Source organism: Emydura macquarii, unplaced genomic scaffold (assembly GCF_026122565.2).
Source record: "Emydura macquarii macquarii isolate MOO-44397 ecotype Brisbane River unplaced genomic scaffold, CSIRO-AGI_Emac_v2 contig_3328, whole genome shotgun sequence".
Classification (NCBI taxonomy): Eukaryota; Metazoa; Chordata; order Testudines; family Chelidae; genus Emydura; species Emydura macquarii.
The window spans coordinates 2,286,401-2,301,423 of record NW_027133465.1 but is presented as its reverse complement, the minus strand read 5'-3'; the positions used below and the strand labels follow the sequence as shown (position 1 = coordinate 2,301,423).

Genomic DNA, 15,023 nt, shown 5'->3' with positions numbered 1-15,023 from the left:
TTAAGTAGTAAGAGGTACACACACAGCGAGAGAGTCACTCCGGTGTGATCAGATGTGACCAGAAGAGAAACAGGAAGGGTAATAGGCACTGGTGTAAGATTTGTGCTGAAGGCAGAGAACCAGTCCTTGATAGGACTGATGCAAAAACAAAAAACTCAGCCAACTCTCCCTAGTTCATTTCTCCATTTGTACTATGGGCTAAAATAATCAAACAGCATGACAAAAACAAACAGGCAACCCAGTCCGTCTGACAACTAATGGAACTCATTTGCTACTAGCCACTTAGCACAAATTTGTTAACTCAGTTCCCTATCTCACTTGCTCGTAATGCACATACTGGGATAGAGTTTGATGCTTTTTGCCATTCAAGAGTTGCTTTATCACCATTTATTATTTATATCATTGTAGAGCCCAAATGCAGGACCACATTGTGCTAGGTGCTGTACAAATACATAGGCAGATACAATTCCTGCCCCAAGAGCAGATGGATTAAAAGGAGGACGGATAACGTTATGGTTAAATCTCATACTGATGCCAGCAACGATGAGAAAGGCATTTCCCACCCACCATTTCCACAACAGGCTAGGTGAATTAGTCTCTCTCCTTCCTCATCTGCCCCTGCCACACCTACTTCCTATGAAGCATCAGAAATAGGCCTTTGCAGAAGGGAGGATGCTAGACTTTATGGTCTGTCGGTTCTACATTGTATGGAACATCCAAAATAAATTCCTACTGTATGCTTATCTTTATTGGCACTCACTGTGTCTGTAACTTGACTAGAATATGATCTGTCTTTACCTGGAGACGTTTTATTACATCCAGCTCAAGAACAGACTACTGTATTTAGATAGGGTTAAAACATATGCACAGGGGTTGGAGTTGGACAGAGAATATTGCCCTTTGGGCGATGCTCAGTGCTAACTTTAGCTGTTGTCTGGGTTTAGATTCCACATTTATGTGCACTTTAAAATAGACAGATGACATAGATGCATGTGTATTAAACTCTAAGGATCAGGTCCTCCACTGGTGTAAAGCAGTGTCACACCCCTGAAGTCAAAGAAGTGAAGTTAATTTACGCCAGCTGAGAACTTAGCCCTAAGTTAGCAAACACAATGAGCAGCCATCAGTAAGAAACAAGAGGACACATACCTTCTCTAAGTAAGTATAGCTCCATGATTTTCCATCAGCAAAGATCCTGGATATAATTCTGCCAGCCTGATCATATTCCATCCTTTCTGACATAGTTCCCCTCTGGATCCCTGCAATGTGTCCCCCTGGGGAATAAGTCACGTTCACTCCATTCAACCTGCTGCTAGGAGACCAGAGGCTAGGTCTGCCTGCTTGGTCGTACAGGATCCGTAGGGTGAACTTGCGATGGTCATCATAGATTTTTTCTGTTCTTGTCACACGATCAAAGTCGAGAGACAGCAGGTTTCTGTTGTGAACCTAGAGGGCAGAGGAAGAAAGAGAATTAGAAGGGCACAAATGGTTTTATGTTGCAAATTATGGCTCCTTCCCCCACCAAATACTCCTTTGGATCAGTTCCAGTACTACACATACCTATGTATTAATTGTCTTAGGGTGCGATTTTCAAAAATATTCAGTGTTGGCCTAACTCTGCTTCCACTCAAGTCAACTGGAGCTGTAACCAGTGACTTCAGTAGGAGCAATGTTGAGTGCTTTTGAAAGTCCTGCCACAGAGTGTAGAACGTTGGCTGAACCACAAAACCATCAGATAACCTCTGCTCACAAGGGGCCTAAAACTACTGCAGCACAGATGACGTAAGGCTGCATGAAGATATGCTGGTAAAACTTTGCTGGGGAGGTTTGTAAGGGGTTTGCCTGGATTGTGTCCAGGTCATCTGAGTCCCTCAGAGTTCAGACATTTAGAAAAGGGCATGGTATTGAGTCATGTAGTTGTAAATGCCGCGAGGAACAAAGTGGATGATGCAGCAGGTACAACTCATTCTCTGAGTCAGTACTGAATCGCCTAGTGGTACAGTCTTTCCTATGAAATGTAGTATGGAGGCCCTGACCATCTGTAGTCATTAAAGACCTCATGACCCCATCGCCAACAAGAGTTGGGGTTGTTAACCCCAATGTCCTGGCCCAATCCCACTTTAGGTAATTACATCCCTGTTACCTCAATCCCTTTTGCACTTTCAATTGAAGGCGAGATCATATATATTTAAAAGATAACAGGAGAAATGTATTTTTGTTCCAAGACTGTATCCCAAAGAACTATAGATAAGAACTGATAACACACTAAGCATTTTAAAGCCACATTACTGTTCTAGCTAAGCATTGTGCAAAAATAAAAACACACACATTGAGAGCTGGCTGGTACGGGCAGTTATTCCATCCTACTCTGGATAAAATCAGGATTCCTAACTTGAATGAGATGCGGTCCTCAGCCCTGATCTAGGTTTGATCTTGGACTGTTACTTTTCAATATACTTCTGAATTCCCTGTGGTTCTGTTTTTGGGAGGGAATACAGAGCTAAATAACAAACAGTAGAGGGAAGAGCAATTATTTGGTCTCGGTAAAAGGAGATGAGATACAGTTTGTCCTTAGTTAAAATTTGAAATGCAGGAGTGAGAAATACAGGAAGGCTGTTCCAAATGATGAGAGGTCACACTAAGAGGGACAAGACTGCATAGCATTAAGTAGAGAAGGCCAGTGCCAGAGAGGACGGAGGAGAAAGAGACCAAGACTATGAAGCAAGCTGGAGATAGTCTATGCATGGTTCTTAGAAACAGAAGGGCAGTTTTAAAGTGGATCCCTGAAATGCATAGGGTACAGAAGAGTTGACTGAAGAAGGAAATGATGTGATGGTGCCTTTGTGTGGAAGGCCGGGGGTGATGTTCTGCACATGATGGAGTATGGAGTGCTGGGACTCTGGGAGGACAAATGAGAGAGACAGCAAAAGTCGTGGACGGGCAAAGGTGGAGCTGAGGCAGAGGTGTGCTTGATCAACTAGCACAGGCAGAAGATGAAGACCTCCAGAAAAGGAAGATACAGAAGGAAGAGGCAGAGAGAGCAGTGTCAATGGTGATGCTGAGTTGATGGATAACAAAGGTAAATGAAAGGTCTGACCTGAGGAAAAGAAAAGGCTAATATGGAACCAAGGCAGGCAATGCTAAAATTAAACCTGCAGCAGTGTTTAAAATATATTGTTAATGGGTAATGGAGAAACAGGAAATCAGCCAAAAGCCCAGCCAACAGGCAAGCTGGGAAATAATTAAAAAGGTATCAAAACTCTAACTGCAGATGCATGTGTCACTAACAGAGCAATCTGATAGCTAGAAGGTGCTGGATTACTATAAATAGAGAAACAGGAGCAGCAAATATTCATAAAAAAGTGTAAGAGGGAAAAATGTATCTGCCTACCATTTTTCCACAGAACAGACAGCATGGGCAGCCAGCAGTGCAAGCTCCCCATGCTACCCTCTGCCAGCAGAGCTGGGGGGAGCTCTGCTGTGGCTGGGAAGGCAACTCATTGGCCTCTCTGCTCAGAATGCCAACAATAGTACCACACAAGGTGCTGGTTACTTTGGGATGTGGGCATCGGCCACGCAGCACTGGACTGAACGACCTGTCACTGGATTCGTGTTTGGTTAAGTTTAACTCTCCGCATCCCATTACTAGTACCCCTGCGTCACTCAGTCCCCCAATCCGCAGCAAACAGAGTCACTTTAAACTAAGTAAATCTTAAAACACGAGTCCAAAGTATGGATTCACGTTGGAACCGCTCTCCCAGTTTACATGCATTACCGCCTGCTGGTCACCCTTTAAACAGCATCTGAAAATCTACTTCTCCCACAAGGCTTCCAGCTCCAATGGTCACACCAGCTGTGATGGCCTGGATGTTATTGCTGTAAGGCATCCGACCCATTAATGCCTGGGGGACGTAAGTTCCAGGGGCCAAAGATTCTGTTTTCTAGCAAAAACCCTTACAAATGTGTATAGCCACATTAGGGTGCTCTTTAAATCACAAATATAGGACAAATCCATAAATTTCTACACAGGCAACATCCCAGTAGTTTTAATGAGAGTTTGCCCAAGTAAGGACTGAACATGGACCTCTGGATCTGGCCCAGTAACAATATGTTATTTCCTTAGTTTTATAAATCTAAATCTTGTGCCAACCTCTGTCCTGTGAGCTTGACCCTGAATTATACTGAATGCTGTGGCCCATCAAAGCCCTTGACCTTGGGCCAGATTTTTAAAGGTAGCACCTAACTCTTATTTAAATCAATGGGAGTTAGGCATACACTTACCTTTAAAATCTAGTTCCATGTACTTAATCAGAGTGCAGGACTGAGCTGTGGGTGAGCAGCCCTTAAATTTAAATACATAATACAAAATACACTCCTCCCATGTTGATACATAATTAAGTATCCTCCAGCTAATGTGAGAGACACTAACATAAACTGCAGACTCACAGCCCCGAATAGATCAATAAAACAGGCGAGCTTGCTTCGGAATCGCACTGTCACTCATTACCAGCACTGCCTTCTATCCTTCTTTTTGGGCTCCTGTAGCTAAAAATATTGTCAGAATAATGCGCACCAACATCATCTGGAGCCAGCCTTTGCATCTGAGTTATAAAGCCCTGAAAATGACGAAATATATAACGAAAATGCAGAGGCAACCCCTTAACTATAAGAGAGCGAATAGCATGTCTGTAATAAGGGCTCCATCCCCAGGGGTGACTGAACACAACTGCATAGATACAAAATATTGCCTGCATGGAATTCCCATGGCAAATAAGCTGTGGTTATCGGTATGTCCAAGTCTGGGCTTGCTCTTGTTATAGATACTCGGGGGAGGAGGTTAGAATGCTTTAATTGCTCAGTAATGGTTAGCAACATCACCTCCGAGATCTCTGCAGTAATGCAGGCTGTGGTGGGAGGTATTGTTGTGACAACTAACATTGCTGTGACTGCTTCCTTGCCACCAGCATCCTGGTGAAAATGAGACTAATCTCAACGGGTGCTTTCCTGGTTAAATAAATAAAATCTGATTAAGCAGACAGCTTAGTAATTGTCAGCCATCCCACGTGCTCCACCGCCACAGATTATTTTACATCCTTCTTTATTAAAAAGTTCATGCTTGTAAAAAGAAAAAAAATGAGCTCCATTATCAGGAGCAGTGCTCTAGCTAACACTCCAATTTGAGATGGAGCGCTGCCATTTGTTATTGGCGGAGTGGAATTTGTGGCCAGCCGACCAGCAAGGCCATCAATCTGTTGCGCCGACAGGACCAATTAGAGGACAGACACGTCCACTGGGTCCGTGCAGGATATGTAAAGGTAAAGATTTTCTGCAGGGGGCTGCAGACTGATGGCACACAAATAACCAGGTCAGCAAAGCTGAAACCATGAAGAAAGCTAACAAGCCCTGTTACATGCAGTGGATCAGTGAAGCTGAAAATTAACACGTGTTAAGGGCCAAATCCTCTCCCCTGTGCAAAGCCTGAATATACAGGAGCCTTGGTGGATAGATTCCTTAGCTCTTCCTTCCCCAGGCCTCCAGAGGGGTTGTACAACTAGTCTATGGCTATTGTTGCACCATGCGGCTTGCACAGTGAATTCTCCCCCTCAGTATGCTGGGTGTTATGGCTCGTGGATCAGCATATTGTTTATTGATGTATGGTAGCACCAAGGGACCAACTAAGAATGGGGCTCTGCTGAGCTGGGCACTGTACAAACATAGAGTAACAGACAATCCCTGCCCCAAGTGCTTCCACGTACACAGATCAGAGAGACATCAGGTAGAAGATAGGAATGGAATGTACAAAGCAGAGCGATCAATGTGAGGGCAGCAAACAACATGTTAGTGTTACATTCCCCTGCAACAGATCCGCCAGCCACGCACTTTCCTCTCCCACTTGTTGGCCTTGGATGAACAATGAAAGAATACAGAAGAACGGAAACAGAGATTCAACGATGGACAAAGCATGAATTCATAAGTGGCCTTGTACATAATATGTAGCTAACAGACAAAGAAATGGAATAAAGAAGAGTAATGCGTGAGAAGCTTGCAGCTGCAGCTTTGCTTACTAGCACATTTTGTAACGCCTGGACAGCTCATGAGGGATTGGTTCATAAAATTAGTAAACCAATCATAAAGCGTGTGATCCAATGTAGAATGCAATGGTGTTAGTCTGCTTTAGGATATGTAGATAACCTGATTTATAATTATGTACTCTGGAATGTGGTGCCCCCTAGTCCATCCCCCCTCCCTGAGTCTGATCACCTCAGGTGTCACTTTATGAAACGCCAGTAAAGAAAACTCAGTGAGGAGTCCAGATTCGAACTGAGTTTTTGGTTTCCAAAGAACTGGATAAACTGTTCTCCCAGACCTGGACAAGAAGGCTGTACATGTGGGCCTCCCTGACACAGACAGCTTCTTTGCATGTTCCCCTTCCATAATGCAGCATCACTTTACTGGTTGGGCTGCCGCTCAGACCATTCGCTAGGGGTGGCCAAACTTATCGACTTTCTGAGCCGCATACAGCAATCTTCAGAAGTCTGAGAGCCGGGGTGGACCTGCCGGGCTTTAGGGCTTCGGCAGGCGCCTCTCATGGGGCAGAAGCCCCGAGCCCAACCACCCCACCACAGTGCTGAAGCCCCGAACTCCAAACCCTAGTCTGGTAGGCAGAGAAGGGGGCTCCGCGAGCTGCACTCTAACTGTAAAAGAGCCACACGTGGCTCCTGAGCCACAGTGTGGCCACCCCTGCCACATGCGCTAAATGAGGGGAAAGGGTAGGCTCCTGAGGGCCTTTGCATGTGGCACATAACACCAAGGCCTCCAGAAGAATGACTGTGTTAAACCAAAGCTCCAGCAATCTCTGCACCTGCCATGGAAGGCGAGCCTCTCATCAGAGAGTGCTTGTGTCTGCTATGATATAGGGAGAGAAGAGACTATTATACTATAAAGCTGTCAAGTGGAGGACATCTCTCAGGAGGCAATTAGCACTTCATAGGACGTGACATAAGGATATGGCTGCTCCTGGTGCAGGTATGAAGATGCAGGGGAGGACTCCTTGTACACCACCGACTCCTTGCATCCCCTCTGCAGTGCCAGCCACAACCTTGTCCTTATATAATGCAAGGCCCCCATTGATTTCAATGGGAGAGGAGTAGGTCCTAACCGACTATGAGGACATCTACACTTTGAGCTGGCAGCTTGATCTGAGTCAGCCCTGACGGAGCTAGTGCGCCAAAAATAGAGCGTGACCATGGCAGTGTGAGTGGCAGGAGAGGCTAGCTGCACTGCATACACACCTAGAGTCTCAGAAGGGTATGCTCTTGGCATGGCTAGCCCCTCTCGCTGCTGTGTAGCTAGCTGGATCGGAGCTGGCGAGAGTCCTTTCAAGTTGGGAATTACAACCTCAACTCCAGGTGTAGGCACGCCAAAGGAGTGCGAATCCAGGACATCAGATTTACATAGTCATAGGTAAATAGATTTTTAAAATGCTTTTCTCAGTGCTCAAAAAGCATAAAATAATACCACACTGTGCTTGGGAGAATCCTGTGCAAAGATTTTAGAAAATAAAACCGACAAGGCCAGCTGAGCTGTGGTGAAATCGGGGAAAGCTGCTTTGAACACCAAACAGCTTTGACACAGCTGCAAGTTTTGCAAGCCTGTCTCTCCTTAGAGAACAACTTGTTTGCTAATTTCATTATGTATTAAATGGAAAAAGAAAATTGAGCCAGCTGATCCACATGCACAAAAGCAGCTTCTGATAAGGGTGGTTCAGATGCATACACCCAGCTCCCAATGACTTCTGCTTGCAAAAATTTTCTCTCTTGATAATGAAGGAAACTGAAACGGGTGAATGGCCTCCGCTAATGTCCATGTTGGAGGATGAGGTCAGGAGTGGCTGAGGTTATAAAGGCAGAGTGTACAACAAGTGTGTGTGTATTTGAGTGATGAGTAGAAATGACCCAGGAGTGACATGGGACGCACAGCAGGAAAGAGAGGATGAGAAGCAAGGAGCAGAAAATTTATATTCTGAGACCATGCGTGTTATTATTTACTGCATAGCCCCAGTGTGTATAAATAGCTGCTCGATTCCCATCCCTCTAGCGACATTAACAACCCTCTGAGCATCACTCTCAGAAGGTCTGATCCTGCCAAGCGATGAGAACTACCTCTGAGCTGCTCATAGCCCCCGACTCCAGGAGTGACAGCTCATATGGCTGTGTAGTCAATATTAGCATTACAATTTACCAGCTTTATCAGCAATCAGCAATGGAATTACAACAGGCTTCCTGGGGTAGATCTTCAAAAGACTCCGACAAGTACATAAAATACATTGTCATGTGCACAGCTGTGTTTTCCAAACGTGTCATTCACAAGCACCAAACCTCTGTGCACTCCTCAAAGGGAGAACAAGAGTTAGAAGATGGGCTTTTGTTATGCATGGCATAATCTGTAGATGCGCAAGGGCATGTTCAGCCACAGACTCGGCTCTTCAACACAGTCGACAGAGTGGCAAATTTAAGAAAATAGAAACATTTTCAGAGCCTGCACGTTGAATGAACAATGAGGTTTACAATATTGTCCATGCTCAGAGTGATGTTCAAACCATGTGCCGCGTGCAAGACATGTGCAGCTCTGAGCACCTGTGCACTCAACATGCCTGTTACGTATGGTTTGGATGGGCAGCATTCCTCATAATACACAGGGTATGCAGTGGAAGCAGCAGTGCCACCCATGATGGCTCAGTCTAGGTGAGAACATCGGGAAACGTATTAAAGGCTGTCTCAGCTAAGGATACAGATAAAGCTATAAGGTTTGCCCATCCCGCAGGCTCACTAAAAAACCCCCATCATATTCATTGCAACTGGGTCTTGTCCCTCTATATCACGCGACCGGAGTCCGAGTATGACTGAAAGATAAACTCAGACGACACCCACGCTGCCTGTTGCTCACCCTCAGCCTGCGTCCAAAGACGGTAACCTGCCCTCTTGCTTGCTCCTTCCGCTGCCTCCACTCAACCAGATTGAGGCCATTGTCGATGGGCAGGGTCACATTCCTCTTCCCCACCGTCGGGTTCACGGTGCCAGCCAGCAGGTGGGGCTCCGTCTGCAGTGCCACCTCCATGCCGTTGGCAAGCATCAGCCTGAGAGAGCCATCGGCCCCGATGAAGTAGCTGTTTCGGACTTGGTCTGGAAAAAAGTAAGAGATGGGTTCAAGTCAGTGACTCATGACAAAAACCCACGTATAATTATTTTTCTTACCTGAGTTATTGCCAAGCCTTTGGATGCCTTTTAACATTCACCTTTACTGTTTGTTTGGGAATTGTCCATTTCTCTTTCAGTCTAGAGAAAGTTTCACTTTCTGGACGGCACACGCTTGCCCAAAAACTATTATGCAGGTTAAACAAGCTCACAGGGGAATAATGTGTAATACTCTGACACGGCATGTGCGTTCAGGTCTCCCTTTAAAGGCTGGCCCCAGCTCGGATAAAAGCCCAGCACTGACTCACAGCTAACAGAGTTACCCCTTTAGCTCATGTACTGGGTGGGTGGGATTTTGCTGGTGAAGATCCTGAATTGTATCCCTTCTGAAGCATGTGTGTGTCCACTGTTCTTTATCTTTACAGCCTAAATAAATCCTGATTTCACTGAAATGTATATGAAATATCTATCTATCTAATTCCTGAAAATATGTCTGCTCATATTAAACCTTGTAACCTCCTTTGGTGGAAACCAGGTTCTGCAACAGGAGCCAGCTGCTCCCCTCAGCCTTGTCCCTCCACCCCAAGCATTGGGGATTCTCACTGTAACTCAATGCTAACTGGTATTCCAATGATACACTCTTGTCCACCCTTAAAGAGGTTGCCATGGGAGCTGGGGGTCAGGAGAGAGTGCATATGCACAAGGTTTCCATATGGGTAGCCCTGGCCTCCAGTGGATCCTGAAAGATGTGCAGGGATCTTAGGAGATCTACAGATTCAATGGGTCAAACCCATCATTTCAGGAGTGGCAGGGAAGGGCAACATTTCTGCCTTCCCTCCCCGGGTTTTCCAAGGAGACAATGGAGCAGAAACCCCATCAGTCAACATTTTCTACCTCTTCTTCTGACGAAGTGAGCTGAGCCTCACAAAAGCTTATGCCTACTAAAATTAAATTTGTTAGTCTTTAAAGTGCCACAGAACTCTTGTTGGGTTTTTTTAGTCAAAATTCAGTTTCCAAGAACCTACACGGAGAAGCCCTTCGAGGATTTGGGCCCCACTTTGTGTCAAAGGGTTGTTCAAAACCCTATGCAGCGCATGCCAGTTCTGCAGTTCCTTCGAAGGCTGGGGAATGCTACCATTTCTGTCTCCCTGGCTGCTGTAAATACCCAATTGTGAATAAAAAAATCCCTTTAAAAATTCATGAAAACTGTTTTTTCATTTTGAAGCAAGTTACATTTGTTCACTAGCTGCTCTCCCGCAGCTTGAGGGAAAATCAGGTCAGTGCAAAATGATCCTCTCTCCTCAGGCTAGGATATACTGGCAAATGACACAATTTGATACAATTAGGAGAGGAAGCCTAAATTGGCTGGCTTCTTTCATTATGGACCTGATCCGGCGAACTCTCGAGCCAACTGGAGTTTTCCAACCATCTCAGCTGGACCAGGTAAGCCAAACGCATGCAGGTAACTAAGCGACAGACTGACATCACTGCTGCAGTGACACTGGAATTCACCAGTGTGTATCCCAGTACTGCACTGATCCAGGACTGCAGATCCGAAGCTCTGTGAATATCCAAACTGCATATTCAAAATCCACTGAAGCCAATGGGAGTCTTTCCACTGACCTTCAGTAGGCTCTGGATCAGGTCTGTAGACACCCAGGCTTTGATTCCCAGGGGCAGTGGAGAGGGAGGACTGTCCAGAGATAGCATAAGAGCTGCAGCAGGACAAATTTAATTTATGCCAGTGGAGAATCAGACAAAGCAGAGACTCATTCTGCTCCTCTGCCCTCCTCACATCTGACATCCTCCTCAGGATGGGAGTGGCAGAGCTGCCTCTGACGGGGAAGCTGCCTGTGGGAATCTCATGACACTTGACGTTCACCCTAGGCCACATGAGCAGCATCCACTGGTGTATCCAATCCCAAGAGCGTGGTCATCAGTAGCACACAGCCTGGAGAATAAAACTCTGGACCTTCTACCTCCACCACTTACACTTACGGAGACTCACCCTTAGCGCTAGCAAGAGGGGCTTTCCCTGGAGCTCTGTGAAATCCCGCTGTCTTTGTGAGCAGGGTTTATGCCAGCCTCAGTCTGGGTTCTGCTCAGTGTCACACTGACTCCTGCACCAAACTGTAAATCAGCCCAGGCTTGTGTTTGGTTCAGTGCTCAGTGCGGGTTTCCTGAAAGGTTCACGAACCAGGCGTCCAAGCTGGCCAGTCCTGGACTCATCATGAAGCTCTGCATCAACCAATCCTGCCTCGGCTCATGCTAAGAGTTGTCTCACTGCTCTGCCTGTACCATCCGTTCTCTGGGAGGGAGAGACAGTCACAAAACCTCAGAGCGGATCCGGCTCCATCCACTCTTATGGCACACGCAGGAGGGTAAATTGTTGCTGCTGCTCACACATTGCTTGATCTGCGCATGGGATACTCCAGAAACTTCTGTTCAGCCACCCCTGGGCTGCTCCCTCCATCACTGTCCCAGCGGCCTTGGAACGCGTAGTTCCCCCTCTAAACACCAGCCCTTTGGGAATTTTCTGTGCTCTCTACTCAGGAGATCCCTAGGCCAAAGGTGTAACACTCCTCTACCATAGCCTTGCTCCATGTTGTGCGTTAGCTGAGTTTGTTAGGGATCCGGCAGGCTAAAGCGCTTGGTTTATGGGCCAACACGCAGACTAGATCTCTCTAAGTATTTCTTCCTGAAGTCTTTTTTCTCTCCTCTGGCAGAAAGCCAGTTCTGGCTGAGAGAGGGAAAACTATTGTTGCCTCTTTTAAAGCAGGCTGCCTAACTGTGCCCTGGCCTAGAATCACTCTTCAGGAGGCCCTGGCAAACGTGGCTAATCGGGATTTGTTCCTGCTGGGACTGCACACACCTTTCAGATGCTGCAAGCAAGTTAACGGACCGGAAAGTTCACTTCATTTGGGAAAAGCACATTTCCCCATTCAATCTGTTCTGTGAACCAAAAACATTGTCTGTCATTTAAAAATATTAAAAATGGCCTTTTGTACTGCCGTGTCCCGTACGGCTGGGGGACGCCACAATGAGATTTCTTGTCCTTTGGCTCGGGAGGCATAAATCACATCACAGTCGATTATCTCACTATAGAGCCCCCAACAGCAGGTTCTATTGCTTAAGTAGGCTCCTGAGGCGAAACCAACCTCACGTCTGAGTATTTGCCAGACATCTTAATGCGCAGATTTTTGGCTGGGCTAGTTAGGGTTCAGTTGGTTTGTGTTTTGTAGTGGACAAGAAAAAGTCACAGTACACCAGCTATATACCCTAGGGCAATGTAAGGTACAGCTTGACGAGGTCTGGGCCCCAGACCACTTTCCCAATGGCCCAGGAAGGTGGCTCACAGACATAGGAAGCTGTTTCCTATCCAGGAGATCACCCTCTGCTATAGAAAACAGGGAAATTAACCACCCAGACATCTGGTTTTTAAGGAACCAGCATAAATGTGACTCCTGGGCAGACTGAGACTGACTGAGACATTTCTTTCCATACAAAAGTGAAAACTTGTATTTGACCACAAACATCTTCCTTGGGCAAAGAGCAGGAGTCAGCTGAGTGGGGTAAGCCAGAACCTGCTAGCCCTTCAGCCGACCCAGCAGGGAGTGGGGAATACAGAGGACTTCTCAGCCCCCACCCACAGGGAGCAGGGTTAAGCTTCAGACCCTTAGGGATAGTGTGCACTTAACACTGACAGCGGCACAGCTGGGCCGCTCTAAGAGTGCTTGTGTAGCCACGTTATGTCCACACTGTCCACACAAGCGCTTATGCCAGCATAGGGTGTGTTTTTTTCATACCCCTGAGCGACAAAAGTTTTGCCGGCATAAGAGCTAGTGTAGACAAGGCCTCAGCCTCAAGAAATCACTCTTGACAACTACCCCAGGACTGTTTTTGGCGTGTAACTTCTGCTCCAATCCCAGTGCCCCACCCCACTGCTCCCCTCCCATATCATCCTTCCTTCCACTCTCTCTACTCCCTTGCCTCGTCACCTCTTTCTCCCCCTCCCACTTCCCTAACTTTATCCCCTCCCTAGCTGTCCCTCCTAGCAAAGTCATCAGAGCTGCGCCGATTCACACCAGTTGCGGATCTGGCCCAGCATGTGCCGCAATCTCTGTGCTAACTTGCACACAGACTCTAGGGGGCAGGAACCGCGTACTGGTCGTTTCCCTGAATGATGCCAAGGGCATAAAGAATAATGATCCCCAATAATCAGCTTCCTTAACTGACAACAGAGTATCTGTCGCATTGCAAGAAGAATGCACAGCTAGGCAACAAGCTGAGAACCAAGTGGAAAACAGCTGCAGAACCGACAGCGAGCCATGTGATGTTTCCCATTGCTTTGGTAGGTAGGTGTGAGTGGGTGTACACCAGCATGTGGGACGTTGCAGGGTGAAGGGTTTTTCTGGTGCTGGGATTATTAAGAGACGTCTGTTTCCTGCTGTGTAATCCTCTGTGTGCAGTTGAACCTGGGGTAAGGGCAGTTACTGGGCTCACCTTGCAGGAGGGTGTAGAAAGCGCCTGATGCTGACAGATTGGTTGTTATGGTAACATCATCCTTGCTGGAGGTTTCTACTTGGACGTGCACTGAGCTGTCGGTATCACTGCGGAAGCTGCTGACCTGGCCTGTGGGGAAGGTAACGTTGGTCAGGCGGCCAAAGCTGTCGTACCTGAAAAGGAGGAGGGAGTGTGATCAGTACCATGAACCTATGTGCTGCCCTACAAAGAACAGGCAAAGCTCCTGCTGATTTAGCTGGCTCTCAGGACCCCCACTGACTCCACTAGGAGTTTTGCTTGTGTAAGGAGTGCAGGTTTGGCTCAATAACTTTGATCAAGTGATTTTTAGCCTGTATTTTAAACATGCCTTCTAAGTTTATCACCTCCATTCTGCTCCTTATTTACATTCACTGCTATCTCCTCAAATCTATTTCAATGACTCTTTCTCTGTCCTGCACCGCTGAACAGAAGCTTCTCTGTGCCACCAGTTTCAGCTATTTCCTTTGGTCCTGTTCTTATCCTTTTGTACTATGGCAAGTCTCTGATTATTTTTTTCTTATTTTAAAAAAAGAAGATTAGGGCAAGTGAAGGGAGCCAGACTGGCAGCCTCAGAGAATGAAGTCCCCTGTCTATATACAAGAGTGCCTCAGTCCTTATCTGGAGGGGCCAATACAAACAGGTGAGAAATTAGCTCAGTCTCCATCTCTATTCATTCCTTGGCTTCTCCCATGAGACAGTCAAACACAGGTGTCAGGTGGAGTGATTGCTGGGGTGGGGAAACTTGTCCATTAGATGACAGATTGAGAACAACTCTTCAACACACAGGCCTCTGAGCAGCTACTGGGTCTTGTCAGAGAATGAGTTGGGTTTTATTTGATCTATGAATAGGAAAAGCAGAAATCCTGTGGCTGGACCTCTCCAGAAGAGTACTCAAGTAGGGGGTGGTCATGCTGAAATTATCTCTTCCTGGCTAGCACGACAAAGAGGGACCACACACCACCAGCTCCATCTATCAGGGCATTGCCCAAGCAGTTCCCTCAGCCCAGAGAATGAGCTAAAAACAGGGATATAGGAAGGGGAATATACCCTGGGGAGGAGAGCTTCTTAAGGCAGGATTTTCCCAATTGTAAGCTGGGAGTGGAGAGCAATGGGAAACCAAAGTGGCACAATTCCCTTGCACCTACCCAGAGATACTACATCAATGCAGTCATATAAGCAGACAGGGAGAAGAAGGAGTAAGACCCCTGCCTACACTCCAAAAATAAGCAGTGATAAATGGGGGTTAAGCCACCCCACTCCTGCCCACAAAAGCATGACAGCAACAGG

At 46.7% G+C, this 15,023-nt stretch overlaps 1 protein-coding gene across 1 annotated transcript in view; it reads right to left on the bottom strand.

The window, feature by feature from the left end:
* Positions 1-15,023, bottom strand: part of TENM4 (teneurin transmembrane protein 4) — a 486,586-nt gene that overhangs the window by 17,006 nt on the left and 454,557 nt on the right. Inside the window, exons 27-29 of the mRNA XM_067533333.1 lie at positions 13,698-13,870; positions 8,947-9,182; positions 1,150-1,446 (exon numbers count right to left, since the gene is read on the bottom strand). Of these exons, the coding sequence (XP_067389434.1) occupies positions 1,150-1,446; positions 8,947-9,182; positions 13,698-13,870 (706 nt within the window). The remainder of the gene's footprint in view (positions 1-1,149; positions 1,447-8,946; positions 9,183-13,697; positions 13,871-15,023) is intronic.